The sequence below is a fragment of the Erpetoichthys calabaricus genome, chromosome 7 (genome assembly GCF_900747795.2).
Source record: "Erpetoichthys calabaricus chromosome 7, fErpCal1.3, whole genome shotgun sequence".
Taxonomy (NCBI): Eukaryota; Metazoa; Chordata; class Cladistia; order Polypteriformes; family Polypteridae; genus Erpetoichthys; species Erpetoichthys calabaricus.
The window spans coordinates 157,401,821-157,414,776 of NC_041400.2; the positions used below are offsets into that span (position 1 = coordinate 157,401,821).

The 12,956-nt window shown below is 35.2% G+C and overlaps 1 protein-coding gene across 2 annotated transcripts in view; it reads left to right on the forward strand.

Moving 5' to 3' along the window:
• Window positions 1-10,108, forward strand: part of tmem175 (transmembrane protein 175) — a 31,558-nt gene extending 21,450 nt beyond the window's left edge. For both annotated transcript variants that reach the window (XM_028805610.2, XM_051929493.1), the window contains one exon: window positions 4,658-10,108. In XM_028805610.2, the coding sequence (XP_028661443.1) occupies window positions 4,658-5,315 (658 nt within the window). In that variant the 3' untranslated portion in view covers window positions 5,316-10,108. The remainder of the gene's footprint in view (window positions 1-4,657) is intronic.
• Window positions 10,109-12,956: the final 2,848 nt, after the last annotated feature.

The following is a 12,956-nucleotide window of genomic DNA, read 5'->3' on the forward strand; positions in this document are numbered from 1 at the left end:
CTACAGAATAAAATGTCAGTGGAAGAAGTTACAGCAGGTGTCTCAAATTCTACCATTTAAAAAAGAATCCCTGATATTGAAAGGAAAATTTCTGCAGGATTTCTAAGAGTTTGTATAGTGTACATGAGTGAGGCATGGTTAAAGAGGGCATATTATAAATCAGTGTTTGAAAAGACAGATGAAATTATCAAGTGAGTGTCAGTGGAAGAAGTTACAGCAGGTGTCTCAAATTCTACCATTTAAAAAAGAATCCCTGATATTGAAAGGAAAATTTCTGCAGGATTTCTAAGAGTTTGTATAGTGTACATGAGTGAGGCATGGTTAAAGAGGGCATATTATAAATCAGTGTTTGAAAAGACAGATGAAATTATCAAGTGGATGTGCCACGAATAACTAAGGAAAGTAAAAAACAAGATCAAAGAAGAGAGAAAGAATTGGTGCGATGTAGTGGAGAGAAATAGCCTGTGAATGTTCATGTATTGGAGTGAAAGCTAGAGAATGAAATAAAAGATGTACAATGATAAAGGTTGACCAAAAAGGAATGTTTGATGATATTGATGACGAATGAGAGATTACAAATTGATCTCACTACATTGAAGGTCAAAACAGCAGAAATGGCTGTAGGGATTATGGAAAACAACGTTCCAATTTGAATAAATCCCAAATAAAAAACCCTGTTTCACTTGTAGTTTTATGCAAATATAAACTAACTGTTATTGTTTACATGTTAATCTTGTTTTTTTATACTAAGTCATCACATCATATTGCATTTCATGTTTTAGTCCAGATGACTAGAAGTTAAATACTTAGTAGGTAATAAATAGATTTAAACAAATAAAAACTGTAGCTACAGAGGAATAAAGAGAGAGAGAAAATTGCGGTATTACAATCTTAAAAACATATATGTAACATGTCCACATATAAAATGTAACAGTTTTTTTGTTTTTCTGTTTATGTTTGGCTGACTATTTGATGAATACACACTAGAGTTTAATGATTTACTTGGGAATTTTAAAGAATAAGCTCAATATTTTTTATTTCTTCTCAATTGTGGTATTTAGCTGTATTAGTTTGCCACATGAAACTGTTCTAAAACGAAGCATATTTTATACATTTTAAAAAATAACTAGCTTGCTATTGCTTTTTATAATGGAATTTATAGATACCAGGGTCCCATTACTAAAAAAGATGTTTAAAAAGTACTAAAACATACATTTATGAGGCCAGAAAAGTAATTGAGTGTTGATCTGTTTGTGGTGATTACACATGTTGCATATACACACTAGCATCATATCCATATTGTTTCAAGAAGATAAAAAAGCAAAAATAAAATAATTGTTGTGAGGTTCAGCCATTTGAAAAGGAGACTTGGCTGTTTGCTTCACATCTCCAACTACACTGTTTGTATTTTACAGCAGCACCTTTTCAGGGACAGGTACATGGATCCACTTTGGAAAGTCATCACCAAGTACCGTTTTTGACATTGAATGTTGATGTCTAGATGTGAATTACTGCCTCTGTTCTGTAGACAACTAGACAATGATAACTGAAAAATGTCTCACAATTGCATCCATTCATTACAAAGGCTAGGGGTGCAGGGCAGCATAAGCCTATGCTAGCAAGTAATGGGTGCAAGGCAGGAACAACAACTAGATAGAGTGCTACTCCATTGCAGGTCAAACACACACGCACACACACACTAGCCACCTTAGCAACACTAGTTCAACCCATGTTTAATGAGGTGAGCTCAGTAGAGATGTTTTAGCATAGTGGTAGTGCAGAGTGTCATTTGTGCCTCACAGCACCAGGTTGTACATAGAGTCTGCTTGTTCTCCCTGTTCATTTACAGAATGATTGGTGTCAGTGAATTTACTCACTCGAAAACACTGCACTCAGTCCTTTCATTACCTGTATTGACAGCAAGAGCGACTCATTCTTCATTAAAAAAAAAAAAAAAGTGATAATTGGTATGTGGCACTTTAGTCTGCACTATCGCCCACTTTGCCTTTTTCATATTCCTAGTTTTTTTTTTTTAATTGAGCACATAACACCAATAAAAAGTGGCTTTACTCTTTCAAAAAATCTTAGGCTTTTATTAAAAACACAGTGTCATGTAATCAGTTCAGTTCAGATGTACAGTAATCCCTCCTCCATCGCGGGGGTTGCGTTCCAGAGCCACCCGCGAAGTAGAAACCATATGTTTATATGGTTATTTTTATATTGTCATGCTTGGGTCACAGATTTGCCCAGAAACACAGGAGGTTGTAGAGAGACAGGAACGTTATTCAAACACTGCAAACAAACATTTGTCTCTTTTTCAAAGGTTTAAACTGTGCTCCATGACAAGACAGAGATGACAGTTCCGTCTCACAATTAAAAGAATGCAAACATATCTTCCTCTTCAAAGGAGTGCCTGTCAGGAGCACAGAATGTCACATAGATAGAGAAAACAATCTCTAGCAAACAAATCAATGGTGCTGTTTGGCTTTTAAGTATGCGAAGCACCGCGGCACAAAGCTGTTGAAGGCGGCAGCTCACACCCCCTCCGTCAGGAGCAGGGAGAGAGAGAGAGAGAGACAGAGACAGAGACAGAGTTTGTTTTTCAGTCAAAAATCAATACGTGCCCTTCGAGCTTTTAAGTATGCGAAGCACTGTGCAGCATGTCGTTTCAGGAAGCAGCTGCACAAAAGATAGCAACGTGAAGATAATCTTTCAGCATTTTTAGACGAGCGTCCGTATCGTCTAGGTGTGCGAACAGCCCCCCTGCTCAATCCCCATACATCAGGATCACAGATAGTCAGCGCAAGAGAGAGAGAAAAGTAAGCAATCTAGCTTCTCAGCCATCTGCCAATAGCGTCCCTTGTATGAAATCAACTGGGCAAACCAATTGAGGAAGCATGTACCAGAAATTAAAAGACCCATTGTCCGCAGAAATCCGCGAACCAGCAAAAAATCCGCAATATATATTTAAATATGCTTACATATAAAATCCGCGATGGAGTGAAGCCACGAAAGGCGAAGCGCGATATAGCGAGGGATCACTGTATTGCTATGTGTACAAAGGACAATGAAACTCTTATGTGTGCATTTTACCACACTGTCACTTGATATGTATCTCACGCCGTAGGCAATGTAAAGGGACTGTTTGGTTGTTATAACAGAGCCCACAATGGCTGTTGCAAGCAAACAAACAAGAAAGAAACATATCCATACCTAGAGAAAATAGTACCAAGCATCTGTGATAAAATAATTATTTCTAGTTTGCTTTTAAGTATCACAAGAATGAGTCATAAATGCAACAACAACATTTATTTATGTAGCACGTTTTCATACAAATGATGTAGCTCAAAGGCTTTACAAGATGAAGAAAGAAAAAAATATACAAATAAGATTAGGCAATACTAATTAACAAAGAATAAAGTAAGGTCCGCAGGCCAGGAGGTCAGAAAAAACAAACAAACAAAAAAAAAACCTCCAGAGGGCTGGAGGAAAAAAAAAAAACAAAATCTGCAGGAGTTCCAAGGCCACAAGACCACCCAGCCCCAACTAGGCATTCTACCTAACATAAATGATCTCAATCAGTCCTCATGGTTTTCAGGCTTCATGTGGAAGAATTAGATGATGATGGTCATATGGACTTCTGGCCTTCAATCCATCAATGTAGGAACTGCATGGTACTTTTATCAGGTGGCCACCACAGAAATCAGAAGAACAGCAGAGAAAGTAGGGGTTAGTGCGGATTTTGCAGCCATGAATAAAAAAGATAATTAAATGAATATACAGAAGATCGGGTTTACACTAAAATGAAGCTGTGAGAAAGCCATGTTAAAGTAATACATCTTAGCAGGTTTTTAAAGTGCTCCACCATATTTGCATGGCGAATTTCTGCCTCACCACTTCTTTTAAGTTTAGCTCTTGGAATTATAAGCAGACACTCATTTGAAGATCTTAGGTTATGATTTGGAATGTAAGGTGAAAGGTATTCTGAAATATAGGATGGAGCGAGATTATTTAAAGCTTTGTAAACCATAAGCAGTATTTTAAAGTCAATTCTAAATGGCACGGGTAACCAGTGTACTGTAGTGACATCAAAACTGGAGAGATGTGCTCGGAGTTTCCTTTTCCTACTTAAGATTCTAGCAGCTGCATTCTGCACTAGTTGCAATCGATTGATGTCTTTTTTGAGTAGTCCTGAGAGGAGTGTGTTACAGTAATCTAAAGTAGACTGAAAACAAAAGCATGAACTAATTTTTCAGTATAGTTATAAATGCAGAAGAGATGTTTTCTTAAATACAGACATTTGCCCCTTCAAAGTGGAAGTATCTGGTAAGTTTTAAGGACTTTTCTCTCACCTGTGGACCCTGGTACCCTATAGCCCCAAGAACAGACAAGGTATTTTTAAAACTTACAAAAAATTTTTCACTTTAGAGTATAATTACAAGTAACAAATTAATATATACAAATTCAAAAATAACAAACTTATCCTATAAAATTAAACCATTTTTTTCCATTTAGAAATGTGAAAACTCAAAGATAAGGGGCTTTTTGCTGTTTCACACACCCATAAGTTTAATGTGTTTTAGAATTGTATTTTACAAGCTTTATTATATTGTTTAGAAGCACGAGAAATTAATAGTAACATATCTCTTATTTTCAGTGAAGATAATGTTCCAGATCCCAGTAAAGTGAGAGAGGAATTTGAAGGAAACCTGATTGCTGCCTTAAGTGTTTATGGACCAGAATTCCTTGCTTACTTTGGATCTTTTGTGACTGTGGGACTTCTGTGGTTTGTTCACCACTCTCTTTTTTTGCACATCACAAAAACAACAAGACTGATGGGCTTGCTTAATACTTTCTCTCTAGCCTTTATTGGTGGCCTTCCCTTGGCTTATCAGCTAACTCATGAGTTTCCAAAGAATTCTCTCAATGAACTTGAGGCAATACAAATCAGCTGTGTTATTATCTTTTTTGCTGGAATCTTCCAGCTTGCTATCTGGGTTACTGCTCTTTTCAGTGAAAAAGAAACTTTACATGTATATGTGCGTTATGGAGGTAAAGAACATGCGTTTATGTTTGCCAAGCTTGCACTTTACCCCTGTGTTACCCTTACAACATTCTTTCTCACTTGTATATTGAGAAGATTTAGTGCTCAGATATTTCACCTCATGGAAATCATTGTACCATTTGCCTTCCTAGCCCTTCGGATTGTTGTAAGAATAGTCTTAGCACTTTTAAAGCTGGTGTTTTGTCCATCCAAATCAGTACATAATGCAGATGATGATACTCGTTTGCCTTTTAACCGTGTACTGTCCTAGAATTATCATATTTCAAGGAAAATATTGACATTATGAATGTATAGAGTATGGGTTTGTTTAAATGAGGGTTTATTGCTGCTACAGGCATGCTGTCTTCAGTTTAATACCTGCCCAAACATTTTATTTATAATACTTATTATATAATACAATACATACAATTCAAGTATAGTAACAGTTTCATGACAAGGAAAATATAGACAATAGATAAAAACTACTAACCGATTTCCACATTGTTTGTTTTCCAAAACAAATTGTAAGCTTGGCCCAAGAATAAGTACTTTGCCTCCACTTCCTAGTGTCCTAAATGCAAAGAATGTTTTAACAGTTTTTTTGCTATACTTTTTTTTTGGTTTTGTAAAATCACTGTCTTTTGCATATTACTTCAAAAGTTCCTGGCAGGCCAAATTTCAATAGAAACTACACTAATAAGATGAATAGATGCTTCACTGCCAACCAGGCAACATAGGCATCTATTAATGCCTAAACCGGGATAGGAACAGTGGTAATTTATTGTGCTCACCTTGCACATTAAAGAACATACTTATTAGTTAATATTAAACTGCTGTTTGGATGATCTTTAAACATTTGAAAGTAATTACAGTGTATGTTACAAATGAATATGAATAAATGTATAATTATACATACTCTGCTCATTAGATTGTACAAAGTTTACAGTTGAACACTTTGTATTGAGAAAAGTGAGGTATCAAAAAAGTAACAGGTTACTTTTGTATTCTCAAATTATTTTTAAGAATCAAACTGAATATTTTCTCTAATATTTGTTTTCATACAACATTTAGAAACAGCTTTAAAAACCATTATCAGATATTACAAAATAGTTTATAGCCCTTCAGATGACAGAGATACACTGATACCATTGTCTTTATTATAATTTTTGAGAATTTAAGAAGCCCAGCAATTAAGCAGGATGTTTTTGGAGACTTTCCTTCATTTTGTTCAAAATATGAAATGTAATTCAAAGTTACTGTATAAGTATAATATACATTCCAGTGCCAAATGGTTTTCTGCATTTAACTTTGATTTGTGTGTCATTTTAGGCTACTGCATGAAAACAAAAACTAAAAGTGATCAAACTTACATATGCAGAAAATGCATTACTATTTTTTGGCACATTTTTGTGGCATCCTTTCTCTTTAATACAATTTGCATAAAATAAACCACACAATTCTGGCAAAAACAACCAGCATGATTGCATGCTGTAGTAATTTGTCCTTATTGCTGCTTAGTTCCTTTTTTATTTGGATAACAGAAATGTATCATTAGAACACTCTAGACGAGAACAGGCCATCCAGCCCAAAGCAGCTCACCAGTCCTGTCCACTTATTTCTTCCAAAAAAACCCATCAAGTCGAGTTTTGAAAGTCCCTAAAGTCTTACTGTTTACCACACTACTTGGTAGCTTATTCCAAGTATCTATCGTTCTTTGCGTAAAGAAAAACTTCCCAATGTTTGTGCGAAATTTACCCTTAACACGTTTCCAACTGTGACCCCATGTTCTTGATGAACTCATTTTAAAATAACAGCCTTGATCCACTGTACTAATTCCCTTCATAATTTTAAACACTTTAGTCATGTCACCTCTTAATCTTCTTTTGCTTAAACTGTATAGGCTCAGCTCCGTTAATCTTTCCTCATAATTAATCCCCTGTTGTCCTGGAATCAGCCTAGTCGCTCTTCTCTGGACCTTTTTGTAGCCTGGAGACCAAAACTGCACACAATACTCAAGATGAGGCCTCACCAGTGCATTATAAACGTGGAGCATAACCTCCTTGGACTTGTACTCCACGCACTGTGCCATATAACCTAACATTCTGTTAGCCTTCTTAATGGCTTCTGAACACTGTCGGGAAGTCGATAGCTTAGAGTCCACTACAACTCCTAAATCCTTCTCATAAGGTGTACTCTTGATTTTCCAACCACCCATTGTGTATTCAAATGTAATGTAATCATGTAATGTTAAATGATGAATGAAAGAGAGTAAGTTGCAGGGTCTCTGCTTTCTTACAGAATACTGCAATGGCATATTTGCATAAAATGGCACCCTGTGTCAGGAAAAAAACACTTATTTCCACACTCCTTTTAGATGGTACCTTTAACAGTGCTTCACATTTTCTGGCTTTCTGTAAAGCTGTATATAGATTTGTTTCACTTTGTGCATAACGCAAACTAAGTTTTCCTGGTTAAGTATGTTTTTTCAATTCGCAGCCTAAGTCCAGCTTTCATTTTTATATTTAAAAATCTCATACAGATAACAAGAAGTTTTATTTATTTGGGTTTCTTGTTTTATATTATTGATATCTTTTATTTTAAATTAAGCAAACTGACTACAGCCGTAACACATTTTCCTAAAGTGTAAGCAGTGATTTAGCTAAAAAAGAAATGCATCTAAATAGTTGTACTTAATTTCTCTATTTCGGAAGCACCTTGTGATTATTTTCTCTATACAAATTAAAGACATTTTGTAACTTCATCAAGTGTAAAAATTAGTATGAAAACTTTCAGTAGAGTTAAAATCTGGACATTACAGTCTGTCAAAAATTGAGTGTATTCCTAACGCATTGGTTTGTCTTCTTTTGTACAGTTTATGTTTACAGCCTTTTGTATATACAGTAGTGTAATGAAATTCTTATTTGCATGTCTCCCACAGACTGTCTAGATACAGTAGTACAATACCAACAACACGCAACAAAAGCAAACAAAGTGAATACATCATTAAATGCAACATCAGATGCTATACAGGGTGATTTAAAACATTGAACACTTTCAAAAGTTGATTACTCAGTACGTCTCATCTGAACATGTAGCATGCACTGAAGTGTTCAGTTGTTTTTGAATCACCATATGTACAGAATACACTCAAGCACTTGTGAGTAAGGGCTACTGCTACCTTATGGCCTATGGCAGTACCTGTCCATGAATCTTGTGGTATAACTCCTAATGGTACTGTATTGTTCGCTGTAATGGAGGAGGGACAAAAGTGATTGCTCAGGATAGGATGACTGAGGTCTTTTATATTACTGTCCATCTTTCTATGGCAGCATATTTTATACAGTGGTGTGCAAAAGTGTTCAATCCCTTTGAAAATCATAATTTTCTGCATGACAAAATATTTGTACACATATTTATACATTCAGTATTTGTAATATAACAATACATGAAAGTCAAATGAAACCAGACGTAGATATTTAACTGAAGATGAAAAACTCAAAAGTTAGTGCTTGCATAAGGATTCAAGCCCTACACATTAATACTTTGTTGAGAACACTTTTGCTGCAATAACGGCCTTAATTCTTTTGGGGTTAGTATGTACCAGTTTTGCACATTGTTCAGTAGTGATTCATCCCCATTCTTCTTGGCAGAATTTATAGAGATCCTCTAGGTTGGTAGATTGGCGCCTCTGGACAGCAGTTTTCAAATAGTGCCACAGATTCCCAATAGGGTTAAGATCAGGGCTTGGACTTGGCCATTCCAGAACATTCACCTTTCTGTTTTTGAGCCATTCTAGTGTCACTTTAGCCTTATGCTTAAGGTCATTGTTATTTTGAAAGATGAATCTTCTCCTGAGATGTAGGTTCATAGCAGACCTATACCATGATGCTGCCACCACTGTGTTTCGCCAGAGGTATGTTGTTTCTTGAGGCATGCGCAGTGTTAATTTTACACCACACATACCTCTTTGATGTCTGGCCAAAAAGTTCTGTTTTGGTCTTATCTGACCATAAAACCTTCTCTCATATCTTAACTGGGTCTTTCTCAATTTTTTGTATCAAATGCAATACATGTATTTAGTTGGAACTTCTTAAGGAATGGCTTCTTTCTTGCTACCCTTCCGTAAAGGCCATTTTTATGGAGAGCTCTTGAAATTGTGGACCCATGCACCTTCACTCCAGTTCTAGCCAAAGAGTATTGCTGACTTCTAAGAGTGATGATGGGATTTGTAGTCACCTCTACCGCAGTCGACATCATGTTCTGATGTTTAGTTTTTAGGGATGGCCTGTTTTAGTAAGAGTCTGTGTGCTATGATGAGCCCTCCACTTTCTGATGATGGATCCAACAGTGCTTTTAATGGGACATCCAGACTCTGATATTTTTTGTATCCATTTCCTGTGTTGTGCATTTCAATGACTTTGTTTCTCACAACAGCAGAATGCTCCTTTGTCTTCATTTTTGCAGTGATTGTCCAACAAAAACTATGGCCACTACAAAGGATGCTTTTTATATCCAGAGAGATATTCAGGACTCATAGGTAGTACCTAATTAATTTAATTATAGTCACATGATTGTCACCTTTGTGTCATTTGTGTAAACCTGGAGCTTCCAAAGCACAGAGGTTTAAAATCTTATGAAAACACTAACAAGTTTTTTTTTCTCTTTAGTTAAATATCTACAGAAAATGGTTCATTTTGATTTTGGAAATATATTCTTACAGTATAACAGTTCACATTAAAAATATTGAATGGATAAATATGTATCCAAATCTTTTGTCATGCAGAAAATTATGATGACTTTCAAGTGGATCAAATACTTTTGCGTTCCACTCTATATGTACTGGAAATAAAGGAACTGTGTCAGTGTAATATTCTAATGTATTGACTTCACCATCCTCAAAGTTGCTTTACCATACTGAGCTGATGTAGATGTCATACAAAGATGTAATGGAGCCTGTGACTTTAATCTTCAAAGAGGACCCATGTAAGCTGGAAAACTTAGATGGAGACATCCTGACTTTGCTCAGACATATGCAGAACTAAATGTATTAGTGAGTCTTTGATGTCTGATGAAAAATAAACCATGCAATGCTACACACACTCTCACATACGAGACATTTCTCACAATGAGGCAGGTATAGAAATCATTACATTCAGTTGGGAGAGAAAAAGTGCTACTGCATTCTGTTTTCTTTAACACCTTTATTTGCTTTCCTGAGCTCACATCTGCATTTCTTATAAGTGAAACTATTGCCAACCTGAAATGCATTACTGGGTGCCTTCAGTAAAGTACAAGTTACACTGGTTATCCAAGGTTTACTTATTAGGAAATATTTTTTTTTTTTTCAGTTGACCATTGGCCACTCTTTTTTGATGAACCTGGATGTAACCATTGCATGGACAACCCAAATATGTTCCAATTTACAGAATCAAAGGATTCTAATAGTTTTCCTCTGCATCTTTATACCTTAACTGAACCATTTTTCTTACCAGCTTCTCCTGCCTAAGTCTTTGGTTTTCAGTTAAAAGGAAGGAGTAGTGACAGGTGATGTAACTGTGGGTGAAGTGTAGTACCAGATCGTAAACTTTTATCAAGTGTAAAAGTAATTTTTTTGTATCAAATCATAAAGCAAAATGAAATAAGCATGAAATGGAAATGATTTAAAATCTGATATTTGTCAAATTACCCATAAGCACAGTTGTCCAAACCAACTTAAGTATTATTGTATGCAAAGTTCTTGTTTGGAGAATAGCTGTCAATAGCCCCTACCAGAGTTCACTTTTCAGCAAGATCAGCATGAGTCTGAAACCAAGATGATGTTAGCATAGAGTTACTCTTAGAAACAATATTTATAAAAGGTCTGATTCACTTTAGACCTACACTGAAGGGTTGTGCCTCAGTGGTAGATGTCCTACTGTACCATATACACAGATCTTCAAGGGTAAGATTGCAGAACAACTCAATAGGGTGCCATCAGGACAGCTGTTTATCTTTGGGTCCCTAGAGAGCGGAGCTAGATGTAGATTTATCCTGGACTTCTTTCTCTATATTAATATCTGAGTGCCAGAATGACATACTTTGAACTTAAAGGGGAAATTGTGTAAGAGAAAGGAAAATTTGGAATTATTTTGCTGATGTCCCAATATTTGTCACATCAAGGCATAAACAAGGCCTTTCTTGCAGACATTTCTGAGGTATTACAGTTTGGACATGAATATAGCCCCGCTTTGCAAAAGCACCTATCTGTGTCAGTAAACAATCATCCTCTACCCTGCAAAATCCTTTGGTGCTCTGTGCAAGTGACAAGGTTCAACCCAAGGTGTACTTATCACTACAGAAGGTTTTCAGCATGAATAAACCTTGCATTACAATCATGATTTAGTCTACACTCCTTCCCCAATTTAAAGATTTTTTTCCTGGAACAAGCAATGGAGAATGCAGCGTATACTGTATGAGAAACATCACCAGATAGGTATTAGTTTTATGTGATTTTTTTTTCTTCATTGTTTGTGCTAGGCAAAACTGATACAAGGTTCATCCAAGCTAGAAGAAATTTCTTCACAGCTTAAGTAACACCATCCTTCTCTCAGAATTTCCTCAAGATAATACTACAACCCAAAAAAAGGGTGACAGATTTGACTGAGCAATATATAGCAATCAGAGTAGACTGCAAGCAAGTGTTTTTACTGTAAATGTTATGCTTTGATCATTACAAATAAATAAAGGGAATCTCATGGTGGCTTGTGATTTAAAGTTAAGGCTATTCATTTTGACTTCAGAAGAAAATAGAGAGTTTGCATATGCTCTTGCTTAAATTTCAATATTATTGTATTGATTTAATCTGTTTGGTCAGTTGAAATTATTGCCTTTTCTTTGATAGTTGGTTTGTCATTGGGAGTTCATTCCTTACTTTTTTCACTTCTCTATTATTTTTTTTTTTATTTGATATTAGTGATTTTTTCATTACATGATTTGCTTAAACAATTTGTTGAAATAGTTTTTGGCTTATCTACTCCTTTATTATATCACAACATAAGCATTTAAAATTATTTCAGCCCTTGTTATGCATACTTTTTCAGGTCAATTTTAACACATTTCCTCTGCTATCAGCATTTGTTTTGTATTATTTTGTAATCAAGTGTCAACATTGGAGAAATTGTGTCCTAAGCTTTGGCAAAGGAGAACATTCATCACTGCACACAGAGATTTGAGGAGTTTCTTTATGTACATTAATGTGGGAATAAATAAGAAGTTGCTTATTTGATACTTAACCAATGTGCTGTTTGTTTTCTAAGCTTAGGTCAATGTAAAGCAACAGAAAACCTGACAATAATGTAAATTTGTTTTGGCACAAATCCATTGCTTGTGAAATGAAAACGTGTATGTAAATTATATTGATAAGTTAATAAGCACTTTAAATTACTGTATCATTTTATTGTATGCTATTATTTCAATTAAATCTTTTTTTTTTTTTAAATCATGTTTCATTATTGTGTTATGTTTGCAGTATATGCCATTCTTCAATTTGTAATACATTTTAGGATAATGTTTTGTCCGATTCAAGTAAGTTTTTACTTACTGGTTGTTCAGTCTAATAACAGAATCAGTAAAAGTACGTATGTACATTTTGGTTTATTTAGTTGCAGAATTAATGCTTTCTATTTCCAGACACACGGACTGTATAACCAATTGACTTCTTCATATTCATTCATTTGCAAAGGACTCAAAAAGTCCACAATAAAGTTCCTCAGGGAAGAGATTTAAACATTTTCTTATACTTGGAAAAACTGCACTAAATGTTAAGAATCAATAAAACTTGCAAAACATATAACAGTTTATTCGTTGTTATGTGAAACATGGAACAAACAAAATAGATGTAGGATGATGTTTGGCAAAGTTTAAAAGTATAATA